Here is a 19,645-nt window from a genome sequence, read left to right on the forward strand (position 1 = left end):
TACCACATTTATCATAATAAAAAAATATAATGTAACAAACCGTAGTTAAAAAGTTAGTATGGTATTTGACAGCACACCTTACATTTTGAGAAACAGGATTCTGAGTAAAATAGATATAGAGATTGAAAACAACACAGTGTTTAGGCTGTAATTCTCATTTTGTCCATTAGATGGTAGTGGCGCACAGCTACAAGCCCCACTGGCCGGACGAGCTGGCGCTGTCCCGGGGTGACGTCATCCTGGTGCTGTCCAAACATGAGGAGGAGAGGTGGTTTGGGCGGCTGCAGGACGGCCAGCGGGGCTACTTCCCCGCCTCCTGTGTGATGGAGCTGGGCCAGGTTGGTTGGCCGCCTGTGCTCAGCAATGCAGCAGTATGGTGCGCAGTGGACTGTGCTGCTGCTGCTTACTGTCCGAGGGCAGATTGTCCATTCTATTCTATTCTATTCTATTTCAAAGATATAAATTTGGACAATAGGATTCATTTACACCATGGTTTGTTATAGCCCATAATAATGAGCCTCCGAAGCCAGAGCAGTTTTGAAAGAATAGACAAAACACTCTATGTACACTATGATGTATAGACCTCATTTCTTACAAAAATATTATACAAAAATATACTTTTATTTGTTTTTAAGGGTAGGAAGAAGTCCAGAGATGATGTAGTAGTTAAGACCCATGCTTCTGCAAGCGCATGTTCAATCCTAGGATCAAATGCCACAATAAACTTTCTTTCCTGTACTTCATAATCCTTCTACTGTCTCAGTAAAGAAAAAAAGAAAAAAAGGGGCTTGTCGTTTGAGGGGGAGAAAAAAGGAATAGTTGTGTTGAAGAATACAGCAGATAAGAACAGTTAGCAGAGACAGTGAGCAGGTCATGGCAGGACATCAGGAGAGTGGGACAGTAACTCCAACCCCAACACACTGGATTGTTTCCATTCTCAGGGGAACGTGGCTGCCAAAGACCTGCGGAGGACTTTATCTCTGAGAAGCTCCGCCTGGGACAATGTGTCAGGAATACGTGGGAGATGTGGAAGGTGAGTGTTATCAGTATATTAAAACAAAAATAGGATTCCACACACACACACACGCATAAACAAAATAATACACACTTCCCCCCTCAACAAGTGCATATACACACATCATGCACACTCCACCCAGCAGCTGTTCCATCACTGCACCCCCACACACCCTCCCATCCCCGAATCCCATCCCACTCCGCTCCGCCCAGCGCCCCTGAACAGGTGGCCCCTCTCGTCCCTCATTAGTTGACAAAGCACACAGATTACACCCCCCCCAACACACACACACACACACACACACACACACACGCACACACACCCCGATCAATCCCCTCTCACTGCACTGCATCTCACTCACAGCATCCAGGGGCAAAGGGGAAAGAGAGGGGGAGGTGATACTCAGGAAAGGGAAGAAAAGAGTTTCTAGTTTTCCCTCTAAAAGTATTATGGGGATTTATGGCGGCACAATCAAACTTTTATGGGACTGGTTAGTCTAATACTTAATGATGTAATGTCAAATATGATCCAATATAGAAGAGTTTTTCAAGGCCGTCGGTTTAATGCTCCACGTCTAAAAGTGTTGTCTGATTGGGTATCGCTCTTGGCACTGCAGGTTTTGTGTGAGAGGAGTGGGGATTTGTATTTGACAGTCTGCCATTGAATTTTACCCACACACACACACTCACACATACACACACACACACGTACACACACACACACACTCACCCACCACACAGAGCCCTCTGTACAGCTCCGTGCTTGTCTTGTCTGCTAGCGGTGGAATTTGGGTCATGAGGAATAAACAGCGCCTTTGTGTTTGTTATTTCCTCTTTGTCCCCCAGCGGACACAGGCTGCAGGCCCTCAGGAGGGGGAGCAGAGCAGGAGGAGGAGGGGGGCTGGATGGGGTCCAGGGGGAGCGGGAGGGCCCCTTCCTGGTGCAGAGGCCCCAGACCCCTCTGCCTGTGCCCCCGGCCCCCCAGCCTCAGACGCACAGATCCCCAGGCTTGTTCCACAGGATCTTGTCCAAGCGCTGGAAAAAGAGTGAGTGCCAGGGAGCCACCAACGGGGCGTTCGAGGCTGACTGAGACGCCTCTCTCTCTCTCCTAGGTGGCTGAGCCCAGTTCACTTCTGATGGGCCGGGCTGGGGGAGTAGCTGGGTGGGCGGAGGAAGTTGGGTAATATGGCGGGCTATTTTTGAAAAGACATTTCTCAATCACCCTAATTTGGGCAGGTACTCGTTGCCATAGAGCATATCCTGTATACTGGCTTTGGCTGCATTTCTAGGAACAAGAGGCTAAGATCTGACTTCACTGTGCAATGCAAAAGAAGAAAACTACACTAGCACATTAGCAATTAGTGGCTAAATAGTCATACAAGGATAGGATTTAGATTTTTTCTAAAACTTTGCTGCTGCTACTCAAGCCAAATACTGTTTCCAATGTCTGTGCACATTTTATTGTTCCATTATGTCATTCATGTTTATTAACAACTTGAACTGCTTATGTAAATCTACTGAGATATTGTTCTTTGACTGTATAATTTGTCCATTGTGTAAGTAATTCTATTTTTCATAAAATCAGTAAACCCTTATTGGCTAACATCTTTTTATTTTAGTAAAAACATGCCCCAGTATATTACCTCATACTTCAGCTCCTGTGAATTTTCCTTTGAACACACAGGGCCTCCCTCCTATTTAACAGTGCTAGAGAAAAAAAACTCTCTCAAGCGAAAGGAAGTGTGATTGAGGCCTGCTGAAAGCCTCGCCAAAAGACCAGGGATTGTGCCGGTTGCCGGGGCAACACTAAAGCAGCTCTCAGAAGTTCCATGTAGTCTTCTTCTTCTGTGGTACCTCCCAGCATGTCCCCATAGCAGGATCTCTATAGGGTGGGCTGTAGATTGCCTCCTTCCAGCGGACACAAACACCAATCCTAATCCTAACCTTGGCCTTGACCTCCGCGGGGTGGAGAAATAAACCCCCCGCCCCCCTTGATCTGCTCTGTGGTATAATCCATTGTAATAAAGGCTGTAGGAGGCAGTCACTCTGGGGCCGGCGTAAATGTTAGAGCATGATCACAAAGAGAGACAGCTCCACTGGTCCTCTGAGGAAACTCTGATTCATGAGGCGAATATTTGAGTGGGCCAATCAGATGGCCTGTCGCAGCTTTCCACTGCCGTTACTGTTACGGCTCAGGCTTGTGCCTCTGGGTTTCAAATACAGGGGAGGAATTCACTCATGTTCACTTGAAATTTCCCCTTAAATCCTGTGTGTGTGAATCACCCAGAACTCATAGTTAACTACTGTGTTTACCACTCAGTAATTAGCCTTATTCCAGGAGAAAATACCACTCTCTCTGACTCCAGGACCCTGAACCTTCCAGTTTTACAGAGACCAAATATAACAGGGACAAGCTAAGGATTAAAAAGAAAATGGTAATATGTGTACTTCTCTAATTGTGCTTCTCAAACAAAAGCAAGAGATGCCTGAGAGTGTACTTGACAGAGAGGTCACAGTGATGCATAAGGTAATGCAGTGTGTGTGTGTGTGTGTGTGTGTGTGCGTGTGTGTGTGTGTGTGTGGGGGGGGGGGGGGGGGGGGGGGGGGGGGGACGTCTCACCTACCTGACATCTCTCTCATCACCTAGCAGTATAGACAGTGGAATTATAGCACACATTAATTCAAAGAGATTTTTTACAAATTCAAATGAGAAGAATAATTCACATAGTGTGCAGATACAGCTTCCATTCACACTTTATAATGTAGCATTAAATCGTGCTGCTGTAGCTGCTGCTGCTGCAAAATCTGGCATGTTCCTGATCAAATGGGAGTCTGATTTACCTCACACAGCGCTGACACACACAAGTGGAAACAGTGACCTATATAGGGCAGAAAGGCCAGGGTCCAATTCTGACACACACACACACACACACACACACACACACACACACACACACACACACACACACACACACACACAGGGCTGTGGAGTCTCCCGCCTAAAGTGTCCTATCCCTGCTGTGTTGTGCTGGGTGTCCTTGGAGGGAGGGGTGGAGGAGGGAGGGTGGGGGGGTGGGGGGTAACAGGGTGCCTGCCAGATGACTGCCCTGTCAGCCCTATAATGGGCTGCCATCTGCTGTCTAGCATACACAAAGGCAAACAGTGTGTGTGTGAGAGTTTGCATGCTTGCTTATGGGTGTGTGCCTAGAGGGAGAAGGAAGGGGAGATTTGGTTGGAAGCTCGGAGGTTCTGTTTCATGTCTTTCTCCTCAATCTGCAATGTACAAGGTACACACACACACACACACACACCTTAGCTGCTCCCCTAATGACTAGCTCTATGACCAGAGATGTAGAGGGTATAGGGTCTAGGTAAACAAAATAAAAAGGGGCACAGACTGGCATATAAATTTAAGTTTTATGTTCTGGGGGAAAGATGAATCGTGAATTGTGTATCTTAATGAAATCAAATTTCACATTAAGAGCTGTGTAAATCTAACAAGTCTTATATGGAAAAGGTATCTGGCAACACAATAAGTCAATAAAATCTAATGACATGCTTAACTAGAATAATACATGCAGGAAGCATAACGTGTAAGGGCTGCTGCCAATAACCAATTAAGAGGCAAGAGGTCTCTGACATCTTTCAACTCTGAGTGTGGGTCACACAAGAACAAAAGCCCAAGAATGAGAGGGAAGGGAGGCAGATTGATTTAGTGGACATGTGTATGCCGTGCCGTGTGTGTGTTTACGTACACATGGTCGTATGTGTGTGCGCTGCCGCTCCTCCAGCATAAGGCAAGTCGTCAGGTTCTTTGCCTCCCTCCATTTGGGGGCAATTGAGTGAATGGGCCTGTAAAACCAACAGCCCCGAGGACAAAGGAGCCCAGGGGCATTAAGTCATGGGTGAGTGGGCCCCTTTAGGGCCAGCAGCTGACCCTGTGGAGAGGCCTCTTGTTCTGGTGGAGGGGACTCGTGTCCCTGGACCCCAGGCCAAGTTGACAGCATCCCAACGCACATATACATACACGCATGACAGGGGATTCAACTTTGGCCACTCTATCGGTCTCTATCTGTGCCCCCTAATGGATCTGTCTAGCTGTCACCTCCACCTGAGTGAATGGGACCAAATAGGACACTACAGGGGTTGAGGATCCAAATTTCTGTCTGTTTGCCCAAGAATTTGGTTTTCAAGAAATCAGTTTTTGGCAAGAGCTCAAGATCTTGTTATGCCTGCTGCGAGCATGTCAGATCATCAGAAATCTTTATTACGTGGGAAACACCATGTAATGTATACCAATTTGTACAGGGACACTTGGCAGAGAAAGCCCCCCCCTCAATTTCCCAAACATGGCACAGTATAAACACAAGTTACAGGAAAGCTGTAGATGTCATGCAACAAATGCATTTTATTTTTCCACATTAAGTACATGGTTACAACGACAGTTGGCAGGAATTCTATGGTACCTTGGTTATGATTTCAACTGAAAATACTGTAAAATATAGCGCAAGTGTTACATCTGTGATTTACCTTGTAAATGAGGAAAGCAAAGTCCAGCATCTTGTGTATTGCTCATGCATAACTACAGTAGTATGGCAGCTGCTACTATCCTGTACATGTACTTAATTCCCTCAAAACCTATGGTGTTACATGGCCAAGTGTTAACATACAAACAAAATTACTTGGACTTACAAATGGAATGTACAAACACAAGTCAAACTGACAAACAGAACATATAACACAAATATATACAAATTCAGCTGTTAGACACATCTCAGCCGCCATATTAAAATACACATCAAGCTCTTACGTGGATGTTAATTGTCAGTTTAGCCTACTTTCCTTGTTCTGGAGTCGTGAACACCCCTGATCTTTCCACTTGATCTCCCTGACAAGATTCCCTTCTTATTCTCACTCAAATGCTTAATGCTGGATAATCCTCCCACCAAAATCCAGATTATAACTAATACTGGATCCAGCGATGCCAATATCACTGGGAGGACCATTTATAGCTGTAGTGTTTCTTCACTGGTCTGGTATATAACAGATCATCAACACATTAACGGAAATGCCTTCATCACACCAGTATCATGAATCAGCCTATTAACATGGAAGCACAGTGCAGTTTTTTCAACAGCATCACAGGCCGAATTCATGAACAATTACAATACATTTTAAGCATTTAGCTGACACTCTTATCCAGAGCGACAAACAATAAGTGAGCAGGTAGGGGTTCAGTGTCTTGCTCAAGGACACTGTTGCGGGGATCAAACCCGGGACCTTCTGGTTATGGGATGGTCTCTCTAACCATTGATTGCTGTGAAAGTTTAGCAGTGTTCTTGCCCAGAGCCATCTGTCTAAGACATTCTTAGACGCAAGGCTTTGGTCTAGTGTATGTAACTCACACGCTTTCTACAAAGCCGGAAAACAGAACATTGTAATGTAAAAATCAAGCAGCTCGATCTTCATGTCAGTATTCAATACTCACACATAGTGAGACATCCATCTAACGCCAAAAAACACACGCAAACAAGAGCTACATCATCAGCACAAACAAACAATCCAACATTTAAAACAATGAGTAAAAAGTGCAATTTGCCTATGATTAGAGGTCGGAGATGGAATCCTGCTACCTAAAAGAGAACAACACACTTTGATTCCAAGGAAAAAAATGTCCTACCTATGTTTTTTTTGTTTTTTTTTAAATCAGTGATACAACTACATCATGATTATTTGCTAGTTCTCGCCTGATCAGAAGAAAAGAAAAAAAAACTGAATGGATGACATTAGTGGCAGTGCATGTTTACTTCTAACTTGGAGAAATGAAACTGAACGGTAGCCCAATCCTGATTTTGACAGAGAAAAGAAAATATAATTCTTCAATAATTTCTCTTAAACTTCTTTTTTTTTTTTTTTTAGAAATAAATAAATTAGTAGACATTAAATAAATAAAACCTACAGCCTTCATACAAAAGGTAAGTCCTTCTCGACCAAATGCTTGTTGCAGAACACTGATGATAAGAGCGCTACAGTCAGTACTGCAACACTGACACCTCTGACCAAAGCAATGGTGACCATTCGTTTTCTGTGATAGAGGAGCAGCTGAACTGCGTCGGGGCGAGTGAGAGTTTTTAGGCTGTCTTGTCAGCAAAGGTAAACTTCTCAGCAAAAACTTACGGTGTCCGATTTATATTAATATCTAATCTTTAGAGCTGTCAGATAATAAATAAAAGAAAAAGAAACAAACAATAAGGTACCCTTCCATTTTGAGGTTCTTAAACAATTACATTGCAATGAAATACATTCAACCGATGTCTCAACGGACACTATGGCCTTGGAAAGGAAACTTTGTGTTGTTAAAAAAAGATACCATCATGTTGCAAGTGCTATCCAGTTTGCCCTTAAAACACTGCTCCTTTCTCAGCAGCAAACTCAACTCAGTAGTGCAATACTGACAGCTTCCTATTTCCGTCCTCCAAGACTTCATATCAGCAGGGATAAGCATTCTCAACATAACGCTGCTGTCTCAAAAAACCACGTAACTGCATTTTTGGTGTTTTTCTGATTTGAATTGAAAGGTTACATTATCATATACATGCTGAGTGTGTGACCTGTGGTCGCTTACAGCTTGTTAAAAACCCATGGTGTCATTTTAAAAATACATGGGCATCAGTAAAAAAAATAATAATTTTGGTACGTGGTTTTTATCCGATAACAGCGATAGGGCAGTTCAATGAAACAAGCTGGAGGAGATACATAATGAGTAGCGTTACCATAAAATGTCTTTTTTTCATTTAAACAATATATTAACAATATAAAACTCAGAAGCAGCCACTGCTAGTAATAAACAATCTATATCTACAGCCTACTGTATGTGCAGGTTGTTTCAACATTATTGACTAGTGCAGAAAAATCTAGCTTTTTGTCATCTGTACAAAACTGTTTATGTAGCCAGGACAACAGCTTGTGTGTATTCAAAAGAAAATACAGGCCAACTAGATAACACTTAAAAACAAGAAACTACTTGGGCAGTGACCTAGAAACATAACAGCAGCCATGCTTTTTTGTTGATGTCCTTGGCAGTGCATTTCTGCTTTTTAAAAAAAAAAAAAAAAAAGGAGAACTGGAAATTGCGTTTGTTTGTCTACACCAGATTGTCTTTTAGAGGATTCAGTGGAGGTCTTAGTTGTTGGACGGGTGTAGTGTGTGCCCACGCGGCGAGGGGCCGGCTTCAAAGCACGAGGGCCCTTGAGGTAGAGCCAGACGACGGGTAGGGGTTCAGGTACTGACGGGCTTGCTCTGTCATGATCAGCTGGTCCTCTGTCTTCCCATAAACCACCGCTTCCCACTCACTGTTCACCTGCAGGAAAGACAGTTACCAGTGGTTGCTAAAGAAGATTAGCCATCATTATGTAGGAGCTAATGTAGGAGCCCAAGCATGGCATGTCCTTGTGACAGCAACAATATTAGACACATTGTTCACATTATGTCAGATAATTTCGAACCTATTGATCTCAACAACAGGCTAATGGCGCAGCTGACCCTTCTGGCTTGAAACAGCCTGCTCAGCAGTTCAGAAACCAAATTGTATTAGTAAACAGTAACCTTAATTATGTAGCATAATCATAACAAGAGCTGAGAACGGTCTTTGACTAAACTAAATTTAAACCCAGTGAACACTTGCTGCATCTTTCCTCTAATGTTTTCTAAAGGTATTAAAATATTTCATGAAGGACCTGATTCATTATCTTTGGTTTCAAATAAGGTCAGTTCTCTATGTACCTGTACCGTAGCGTGTGTTGGTGCTTTGTGGGTGGTGGGAAGCTTCTTCACCCGGGGGCTGATAAGGCGATGCAGGGGGACTAAAGTGGGCCCCTCTCTCCCAGAGGTCAAAGGGCGGCTGCACTCTTCTTGCTTGGAGATTGGGGTCATCAGTAGAGAGCTGGTCAGTAGACTTTCCTCTGGCATCTGCAATACGATGTTGAGTGAGTCAAGTAATTTGTGATGAATCAATAGATTAACAATAACAATAATGGTGATGCTACACTAAATTCATACAGCATTTTAGATAAATTGTTACCAAATACAGACAATTGCAAATGACAAACTGTTGCTGACTGAGAAGTTTGATATAACCTTTATTTATCCAGAAAAAGTAGACTAAGTGTGCATGCTCTTTTTCAGCAACACCCTGCCACACATTCATACAGTTATACACATTCACACCTGGGAGTTTCCCAGTACAACCTCAGTTCTCTACTGTTGGCCACTGAGTAGCTCTACTACAGCAATTTGGGGTTAAGTGCCTTGCTCAACGGCACATCAGCGGTAGTTACTGAGGGAGGGGAGAGCGTTTCTCGATCACTTTTCCCATCCAGTTGCAGGATTCGAACCAGTGATTTGTTTTTGGTCACAAGCCGGCACGACCTCTACACCACCACTGCCCACAGCGTCTGTCATACAGTGTCTTCAGAGTGACCTACCTGTGCGTTGTTGAGCTGCTCCTGGAAGAGCTGGACGTTGAGGCAGTCTTTCCCCCAGGGGTCCAGCACAAGAGACTTGCGCACCTTCCTAGCTGGGCCATCCATCTGAAATGGAAAGCGCAAGATTCACATAACAATAAATCCTCTTGTCCCTCTTGAGAGTACACCTGCACAATTTTGTGTGTTCATTCTTAAATTCAGGATCTCTGTAAGTGGTTAAAATATCTGTTTCTTCAGATAAGAGGGTAGGTTATTATGTTAGGATACTGGAAGATATTCAGGTGTGCATGTTACACATACATTGTGTTTCCACGTTCTGTAGTCCGGCTGGAGGTCTGCTCTGTTGAAGATGTCAGCTCCAGTCTCCTGCTTCAGAACTTCCCGGATGTCCTCCTCTAGAAACGCCAGTGGCTGCGGCTGCAAAACAGAGACAACACAAGCCATAGAAATAAGCATACATAAACATAAAAACAGACAAATAAAAGCACATAATGTGAAATCAAACAGGTAAATGCAGATACCCGTGCTTGACCACTTACCTCCATCTTCAGTGGCCCGTGCATTTTCTCCTGGGCAGCCAAAGCATTTTTGAAAGGAGTGGGTGTCCTCGGGGTTGGAATCATGACAGTCTTACGGAATTTAGGAGTCCTGGATCTGGAAAGTAGTCAGAGCATATTATATATAGTACTGTCTTTCCACCAAGCAATAGGATTGGTCAAAGACTCATCCTAACAGCAAGCCTTATTGGTTGTGCCAACTCTTGTGGGAACCGTGGATCTAGTTAGCAATCTTTCTTGCGTTTTCCTGTTTATTCATATTTATGTATACTACTTTGAAGAAAACCTTTCACACAGTACACATGCATTGGTAAATGTTGCACTGTATAAAAGCCATGCCACTGAGGAGGTTCTTTATTGTGGTTATGGCTTGATGATACTCGGCTATGTCTTGTACCTTTTGCTTCACCGTTTTACCCATTATCACAGTAAACAATGCAGTCTCTTATTGCTATATTTAAAGATATAAATGAAAAACGCATACATGTCAACCACACAGCACAATATAACCAAGACAAGAAATGTTTTGCAACAAATATGTGGCTGCCTATTGTTTACTTACCCAGCATTCTCTTTCTGGTGCTTAGGTGTGGTTTCTTTGTGGAGGGGCGTGTTGAGAAGACACTTCTGGCCACACACAGGGGTGGAGGTGAGGGCGGGGTTATCCAGATTCAGATGCTCAGCCCCTGATATGTTGCAGAACTGGGGAAACAACCAGCCAGAAAGGGGTTGTTACCCACATGGCAATGCAACCATAGTACATCAACTCTATGATGACAATCAAGTCAGATGAGGGAGGAATTACGGCGGGTAAAGAAAGGAAGATAGAGGTTTAGTTTACCCGTGATGGGGAGAATGGCAGTGACTTTGTGGGCGTTTTCTTGGGCGAGTTTGAGACATTTTCCAAGAAGGAAGAGCAGGTCCTGTCACACATAGGAGACTGATCCCCTCTCTCTCTTCTCTTCCTCCTCCCAATGGACGGTTGGGTGGGTTTGGACGTGTTGATGGGAGTGAGGGAGTTGATATTGCCCAGGCCAAACGGAGCACAGTGCTTGTCGCGGCCAGAGATGGTAGATGGGGTGTTGACTGTGTAGCCCATTGAATCATCAATCGTCCTCTCTTGATGAAGGGGGGTGTAACCTCCTTGGGTTTGCCTGGGCGGTGTCCCTGTCTCAGACAAGTCAAAGCTGGCCACCTCGCTCCACGCCACAGGGTCCTGCAGAGCAAAACACATCTACAGTGGATCTTCAATACATCCATGTTCCATGACTTTTGATTTTTGTACACAAATTCACACTCAGATGATTTCTTTTCTCTCAAATCTCAAGTACACACACTTACCGAGTCAATGAGCTCCATCGTCTCTGCAAACTCCGGTATCGTCTGCAAGGTAGAGAGCACAGTGCTGGCCTCTACAGCCAGGAACTTGCTGGGGGAGACGGGGAGCTGTCCTGGAGGCCCCTGGGGGACCTCAGGGCCCCTCCAGGGCCGTCCCTCCGCCTGCTCCTCTAGGCTGCTGCTACTTGTGGTCAGGGTGTCATCTGACACACTGTCAGACCAGGCTGAGTAGTGCTCCAAGCTCTGAGGGGCAGCAGTGAAAGAACACCGGTGTTAGAGAGCTGGCTCCAGCAGCAGATTTGTCTCTAATTTAATAGTGATGGTTTGGTATATGTTATGTAATGTTATTCTAAATTTGTGTCAATTTTGGAATCATCTGTGACCAGATAAATTTCATTAAAATGTGGAACAAACACTGATGATACTGTAACAGATCAGGCCAATCTTGACCAGTCATACAGTATTAATCAATCTAACTTCTGCAGTGTGATTATGAAGTATGAGGAATTAAATGAGTGGAGTGAATGAGACGGGAAAACAGTGTTGGGGAGGGAGAGGAAAGGAACAGAACAGGAGACAAAGAAGACAGTGCTTGGTTCCAAACCAAACTGCTGGCTGAGCGTGCGCATGGGAGCGAGGGCTGGAGGGAATGAGAGAGGAGGTTAATGTTTGGGACGATGGTGGTGGGGGGGCGGGTGGGTAGGGCGGCTACTAAGCACAGCTTCAGGCCAGTCTGAATGAGTAGCGAGATGGGAAGCTAGTTACTACAGCAAATCAGGCTACAGGCACACATACATGTGCACTACTCTCGTTTCTGCATGTATACACTGCAAAAAGTACATCATACTAAGACATTTAGTCTCGAGTCTTAAAATCTTTTCGTTAAAACAAGGGAAAAGGAGGTGAGATTTGGGAATTTTCTAGAAACAAGTGTCAATATCTGTGTCAGTATCTTGATACAAACCAGATTAATACAGATCACTCCACTAGTGTTGAGGAAATGACACTTGATTCAAGAAAATACTTAAATAAAACTGTAAAAAAGTGAAATTATCTCACTACACTGGCAAATTTTTCACTTGTTTTAAGATAGTTATAACTTTCACTTGTAAGTGATTTTAAGACTCAATGCTGGATTAAATGATATGATGGGTTGTTTTTGCAGTGTATGGAAGCTACAAACACACACGCAGGCTACGCTAACTAAGTACACTAACACACATTCGGAGTGTGTTCTTACACATGGACCTCTGCACTGCACTTGTCGTCGGACTTCATTCTCTGCTGACATAAGCAGCAGCTCAAGCTCCTTAATTCTTTGCTCTCTGTCAGGGTCATCGAGGCAGGACGGCTGGAATAAACAAACGTCAGGGGGGAGAAGATGAGAGGAGGACCGGAGGGAAGGAGGGAGGAAAGAAAACCAGGAAAAGAAAAAGAGACAAAAAAGGTAACAGATTTACACATAGAATATCCTTTGAGATTTACCCCCTTATCCATTATTGAATGTTAAGTGAAAATAAAAGAGTCATTCAAGTATTTGATTTGAAGACAAGAGTTAGCAATTAAAAGGATAACTACGGATAGTCAGGAAAATAAAGGGATGTGACAAGTGTTTCCCAGCTGCATACACAGAAACACACATACACAGACTCACCGATAAGAAGCCTGAGGTATCTGGGAGGCTGTCCATCAAGTGTCCACTGTGAGGATCATAAGGATATCCCCCCATCTAGAAAACAGAGCATCCCACCCAACCCAAACCCATTGAAGACAACACAAGAAGCAACAATTAGTTGAAAAAAAACCCAAACAAATCAAAGACTCTGTATAGGCTATATTGTCATCATAAAGTGATTGTAGGGCAGTGGACCTGGTTTGGTCCCGGCATGGCCAGGGGGCTGTGGTCACAGTGTTGGGGGTCTGGTGGTGGGGGAGGGCAGGGTCTGTGGTGGCGTCTCTTCACTCCACCGTGCGCGGAGGTGAAAGCCCGGCAGCCCTCCTGTAGGTAGCCCTCGTGCTCCACCTTCCTCCTCATGGTGGAGTTCCAGTGATTCTTGATGGAGTTGTCTGTCCTGTTGAGGAGGAGAGGATGGAGGTTTGTTTCATCACTTAAACTGGAAGGAGACATTTACACTTCTGGATGATGGAGAATACGACCAATCACTTCTGGTAGAGATAAGAAATGTATGTGTGAGTTTTATGTTACCGTCCAGGAAGGAGCTTGGAGATCTCAGCCCAGCGGTTGCCGAGGCGTTTGTGGGCCTCGTAGATGATCCGGTCCTCTTCCTGGGTCCATGAAGACTTCTTCACCTCCGGGTTAAGGTGGTTGTGCCACCGCTCACGGCACTGCTTTCCAATCCTTCCCTGGAGGTGCTTAGCAATCACCGACCAGCGCTTGGGGCCATACTTGTGTACCAGGTCAATAACCTGCACAAACAGTCAGAAGAGGGAAATTTACTAAATCACTGACAGTTGTGATTTCTCCTTCATTAAACATATATACTGCTTCATCTACTGATATTGGTATCTTTCCTCTTTTACTTTTTGTATAAGAAGTCAGAGTAAGGCCCTAGTTGGATTCATTCATAGCACAGGCCTATATAAACAGAGAGAAGGCACTTCGTACTTCTTTTCTCATTGATAGCCAGCAGCAGCACCAATGTTTAGAATGCTTCCCCTGCAGCAGCAGAGCTTGTTGGCTGTTTCTGTCACAGCTGAAAAATGTTACGATGTCATCGTTGGCAGCCCGGGGTATTATCGATAGGACTGTGTTTCTGTTGTTGTGATGCCAAGATTTTGGTGGAATGAGACGCCATTCTTGAGATTCCTGCAGAGTGGTGTTCCATTTAAGGAATGCATTGTTCATCTTACAGCTTAGACAGATATTAGCCTCCACTCGGTACAAAGAAGGGCTGGGCTCTAAACTAGTGACTTGGAAAGTCTGCGTTGTATTAGGGATGAGGTAGTGGAGCATTTACATAGCCAAAAAAAGCCAAGGCAGAGAATTTTTTTGGCGGGATGTGAGCTTGTGCATGTGCACGCTCTGCTAGTCAGGAGGGAAAAGATACATTGCACATTGTGGCATTTATTTGTATGGTGTTCTTTGACTTAAGTTACCCTCTACTCCCCCTTCCTAATACCTCCCCTATCATTTACCCGTTTCATCATCCTTCTTTCTATCCAGGACAGGGAACTCCCAGCTCCCCTTACCTTCTGATCCTCCTCTTTTGTCCAGGGTCCTTTCACCAGCTCTGGGTTGAGCACCTTCTGCCAGCGGTGCTGACACTGGCCATCTGTCCTCCCCTGTGACAGAGTCGCACAAAGCACAACACCTCAATACACCAAACCACACCTCTAGCAGTTACGCCTACTCCTGACAGCAGTAAATATATCTGCCTCTCCAGTCACCGCACCCGTGACTTACCCTCACTATTAAACACATCCTAATTAGGGATAATTAATTAATTAAATAATTACCGGCTTACTAAAGGGCTTGGACAGCCATTACATTTTAGGATGTAAAGGGGTGGGCCAGTATGCCAGCGCCACTATATGATGCAGTAAAACACCACTGATAATGACACCACAGCCAATTTCTATTACTGGGAAAACATGAATAACGTGGTTTCCTGACTTCTTCAGATGACAACATGATGAGTATACAGTATTCAGCGTACAAACAAATTCAAATGTGAAGATTTCAATAGAACAAAAGCTGCTCTATGTTCAGTACAGAGTTTAAGGTACAAATCTAGGAATATTTAAATAGAACATTCAATATCTGATGATTAAAGTGTTTTTGCAATACAAATTGTGATTTTACAGTGTTGGCACTAAGCAATCTTTCAGCAAATACTGATAAAAAAAGAAATTGTGATGACGCTGTTCACAAGAATATTTTTGGCCAGGACAGCCAACGCCTAGTTTATTACATAATGCAGACACATTACTGTATGTACTTACTGGAAAAAAGTTGGCTATTAGTTTCCAGGAGTCAGTTCCGTGCTGCTCCACTAACTTTTTCAGCTTTTCATCCTGAGAAAAGGGAGGGAGAGAGGGAAAGATGGTAAGACAGACAGAGAGACACGTAATTTTCTTAATTGCATGCAAACAATATGCTTACTCTTATATACGTATACCACAGTCACCATTTCACTCACTCAAAGAACTTATGAAACCGCCTTATAACCAGACCTCACATGTGCCTCTAATAAACTTACCTCTTCTCGAGACCACTTTACTTTGCACAGGGACTTTTTGTCTTTGCTCTTCTCTTTGCTCTCTGGATCTGTGGAGTGTAGCTCTTCATCCTCATCCTCGCTAAAATATATAGGGTGAAGGTGGGAAAGGAGAGGAAAAGAAGAGCAGATTCTATTAATGGAGCCAACAGTTCTTTATCAGGTCACTCCCTATAGGGCTAAGCAAGAATGTTGATATAAATCGGGTATCGCTTGGAAATTTTCGGTACAGGCACCAGTACCAGTACCTTACGTCTCATGTCAACAAAACTTTATTTGATACTGCATAGATAAAGCATATTTTTCATTAAGCAAACTATTTGCTTCCACAAATGAGTACATGTAAAACTCTTTCCTTGAAAAATGTTAATTATATAGCAATTATCAAGTCATAGCACAAGCTGTCAAGGTAAAGGAGATCAGGAGAAAGTGCAAAAAGCTAAACTAATATTAGTATTGGAGGAAACTTTGGCTTGATTTAGAGTAGATTTTTTAAATTAGTTAGTCAAATTAACTAGGTTAGCTCTTTCCTTGCTATCACATTAGCAAAGAGAAGTGTGGAGAAAGATCTGGCTACTGAGACTGTTAACAGCATTAGCACTTGGCATCATCTGAAGTAAGCTTGTAGGAGCAAGAGAGTGAGTAGCACATCAGCATATCTACCCAAATTACATAGTCAAATCACTGGTTGTGGTTGAGTCCTATTTTTTCAATATCATAGGCGAAAATAGCTACACAAAAACAAGAATGGCAATCGCAAGAAGCTGCAGTCGGTTTTTTTTTGTCAGAGAGAAAGGTGCTTCAGGCAGCCCGCTAGTGATGTTCACCGACTGATATAAGAACTGAAATACTTCTGAATTGACTCTGAACATCATACAGCATAATGAAGACAGAAAACTGAACTGAATATGCCATTTAGACCGCAGCAAGCAAACACATGGCCAGCAACACTCATAACTGCAATGAGGACATTTTTAGTACCAAATGTTAAGGGATTGAGTAGACATCACTGGGGATCCCAGGAAGAGTACTTGTTGCCTTGGTAACAACTACAGAAATTGGTTGGTCAGATTGGGCCAGCCTCAGTATGAGTACCAGTGAGGAAAAGGAGAAGTGAATTATATTAAACAGGACATTCATAAATCATATTTAGAGCAGCCTCACCCGCCAGATACATTATGATGCCACCTCTGGCAGACCAAGAACCCGCACCCTATTTTTAACAAACATTTATACAATAGAATAGGAGCGATTTATAGACTTATATGGGTAAACAGTATCTACTACTCTGTCCAGAAGTTTGTCAGACTCAGCTCATAAGGTCAAGACTACATACACAACGCATAATTCCTCTCTTCTGACAGGAGAAATCGTAGGCTAGCACTATACTTCTGTGTTCCTATAAAACTTGTTGCTGGGCAACACTTTGGCCTAACATTGTGGTAGTGTAGAAGACTTTAATAAATGGAGGAGAAATTAAAACCGTTGCCAAGCTCGAGAAATTGAGACAGCCGTTGCCGTGAGCTGTTACCATAGAGCAGACCTGTATGATCACACACACTCACACACAGAAAGCGGGGGCTTCCCTCAGGTCTCGTATCTGACCGTGGATGAAAGGTCTTCTTCAGTGTGGAGACTTGAACATGGCAATTGAATTTTGACTCCCTCACTGGAGCAAAGAGAAATGTGGAAGTGAGTCTGGACCGATGGCTGAACAGGAAGGAGGGGCATGAGGGGGCCGGAGGAAAGAGGTGATCCCACATCAACAGGCTCTTTCTACTCTAGAGGTGTGTGTGTGTGTCATTGACACGGAGGAGGCGGTACGCTGGGGTGTGGCCAGGGGGATGGCAAAGCCCTAACGGTCCAGCCGTCTAGGCCACTGAAGTTTCAAAAAACAGTGGGCAGACTTTTTCCAGTTTGAATAAAACATAATTTGGCCTTCTTATCTTTAAAATACATGAAAACTTATAAAAAATTATACTGAACTGCAAAAGTTTAAGAGTGTTAAGTTCCCCTCTGTAAAAGGAACAACTGTGTTATAAGCCAAACATCGCAGTAGTGGAAAAACAAAAAGACTCCAATGTAAACACCATGTCCATCAGAGTTTGCTGCATTACTTCATCAGTCAATGCCAAAAATAGTTAGTGGGATATCGACTATGGGCCAAAAGATATCAGCACATTATAGTGCTTTCCCCAGGTCAAACCTTGAGCTTGTCTTATTGTGAAAGGCAAGGCCCACCCAGCTCACCCCAGATGGGAACACAAAGGGAGTGGGGGGGTGGGACACGCGCCTCTGAACAGTTCATTCAGGCTGAAATTACATCATTGCCATGTTTGTTTAGACTTGAATCACATCATAAATCAATACTAATATCCATAATAATAAAATGTTAATCCAAATATCCTCAGTATTATCCTCCCAGCTGTCTTTGAATATCATTAATCAAGGCTTTGCCTACTTCAATCACTATAATTTAAGAAGCCAATATGAGTTATCAAGTCACAATCATAACACGCCCCTATTTGTTGTCTGGCTCTCAGATACTTTCTGACATTTGGTTTTTGGAAACTACTTTGGGGAACTTTCAGGTACTTTTTGCCATTGACTTTTTTTCTTTTTTGCTGGAACACAATGTGCCATGATGACCCAATGATTCAAATTTGTATGTAAACAGACAGGAAACACTTTATCTGTAGCTTGATCTTTGGAATTTTTTGCCCCAAGAACAAGATATCACCACGCCTATGACACAGTTGTAATAACTACAAGTTGGCTGACCTGTCACTTTCAAGTAATGTGTGTTTCCAAGGATGCTGTGCTACTGGGTTGCATAACTAGCCTACTGTTTGACAATGAGCCGCGCGCCTCCCGTGCACACTAGTAGAAAATGGTAATTTATGTTTTCTATATTATTCGCGCTAATATAGAAAACATCTGTGTAAGTCATGATCAAATATATCTTTATAACGCCTATTTTAAGAGTTTACTCTAGTTTTCAACTGAAAGTATCATTCACGTTTTATAGTAACCAGACTTATAACTTAGTGGTAGAGTTACGTTGTTGAATTATAATGTATCTAGCTACTCTTTAACTATTCATAAACAATATTTTTGGCCCTTGTCACAATGTGACTGTGTGTGCAGGTGCACATGCGATGTAATTTATCACCATCACACGTCAGCGTGGCTGTCAGAGATACAATGTAGTCATCCACACTCCAATTATCAGGGCACTGATAAATTTTTTTTTTTTTTTTTTAGCAATTTTCAACGTGCAAAATAAACGCACTAGGGACAGTGACAAACCGATATCGAGCCAGATAATAAAACAGCACTATCTTGTCTATGCTGGCACCCACCTGCGTGACTTCACGTTGTCCATGACAGTCGGTAGGTTGATCAAGAAGTTACAATGACGAATCTCTGTGTGACAGCGCGCTAAAATCCCATATAAACAGAAGTTGCCCGACGTTTATCCATAGAAGTTGCTGTCATTCATTGCTCACTGTTTCTGAAATGCAGCAGCAGCCAGCTAGCATTATTCAGCTAGCCAGCAAGCTAACTTAACGTAGAGTCCATAACATTATGCTATCTCTGTAAATACGTTTCTCATCATCGGTAACATCTTTCCAAAGCGAAGCGGTACTATATCCTCTCCTTATACTTGTTTATTAACGAAGTATACTAAGCGTCAACAGCCAATGTTAAGCTGCAGAAGCTAACACACTACTCCTGTTACACTCTGTCCTGGCTGTTTCCATCCCACTTGTCTGTATTTCTATTTGACGTTATGATTTTTGTCCATCCCGCCGATTCTCGCGCCCAGCCTCCTTCAGAGGGGTGTTTGAATCTGCGCAGGCGGCCTCGCCTCTGATTCGTCAGAAATGGGGGTGAGCAAAGAGGGGTCGGGGCTCGCGCCTGACTGGTCACAAATGAGGGGAGGCTCGCGTCTGATTGGTCAGAAATGGGGAGTTTTGCGTCTGATTGGTCAGAAATGGGAGGAGAGGGCACT

General features: G+C 43.6%; 1 protein-coding gene across 1 annotated transcript; it reads right to left on the reverse strand.

Annotated features, from left to right (window-relative positions):
• Positions 1-8,169: 8,169 nt before the first annotated feature.
• On the reverse strand, positions 8,170-19,131 carry mybl1 (v-myb avian myeloblastosis viral oncogene homolog-like 1). The gene is made up of 16 exons (XM_078291449.1): positions 18,993-19,131; positions 15,613-15,712; positions 15,356-15,427; positions 14,603-14,695; positions 13,599-13,819; positions 13,263-13,464; positions 13,047-13,121; positions 12,633-12,743; positions 11,396-11,635; positions 10,896-11,270; positions 10,617-10,756; positions 10,037-10,151; positions 9,798-9,914; positions 9,498-9,602; positions 8,797-8,982; positions 8,170-8,374 (listed from the first exon to the last, which is right to left on the reverse strand). Exons 1-16 carry the CDS (start codon positions 19,013-19,015, stop codon positions 8,246-8,248), a joined length of 2,304 nt encoding a protein of 767 aa, XP_078147575.1. The 5' UTR covers positions 19,016-19,131; the 3' UTR covers positions 8,170-8,245.
• Between the last annotated feature and the right edge of the window lie 514 nt (positions 19,132-19,645).

Source organism: Centroberyx gerrardi, chromosome 22 (genome assembly GCF_048128805.1).
Source record: "Centroberyx gerrardi isolate f3 chromosome 22, fCenGer3.hap1.cur.20231027, whole genome shotgun sequence".
Lineage (NCBI taxonomy): Eukaryota > Metazoa > Chordata > Actinopteri > Beryciformes > Berycidae > Centroberyx > Centroberyx gerrardi.

What these genes read in the sequence shown, in the direction of transcription:
- mybl1 (XM_078291449.1), bottom strand. Translation starts at nt 19,015, where the DNA reads ATGGACAACGTGAAGTCACGCAG. An exon ending in TGCCATTCTCCCCATCACGG is followed by an intron (nt 10,757 to 10,895) that starts GTAAACTAAACC and finishes TTGTTTCCCCAG; the next exon opens with TTCTGCAACATATCAGGGGC. An exon ending in CAACACACGCTACGGTACAG is followed by an intron (nt 8,375 to 8,796) that starts GTACATAGAGAA and finishes TCTTTCCTGCAG; the next exon opens with GTGAACAGTGAGTGGGAAGC.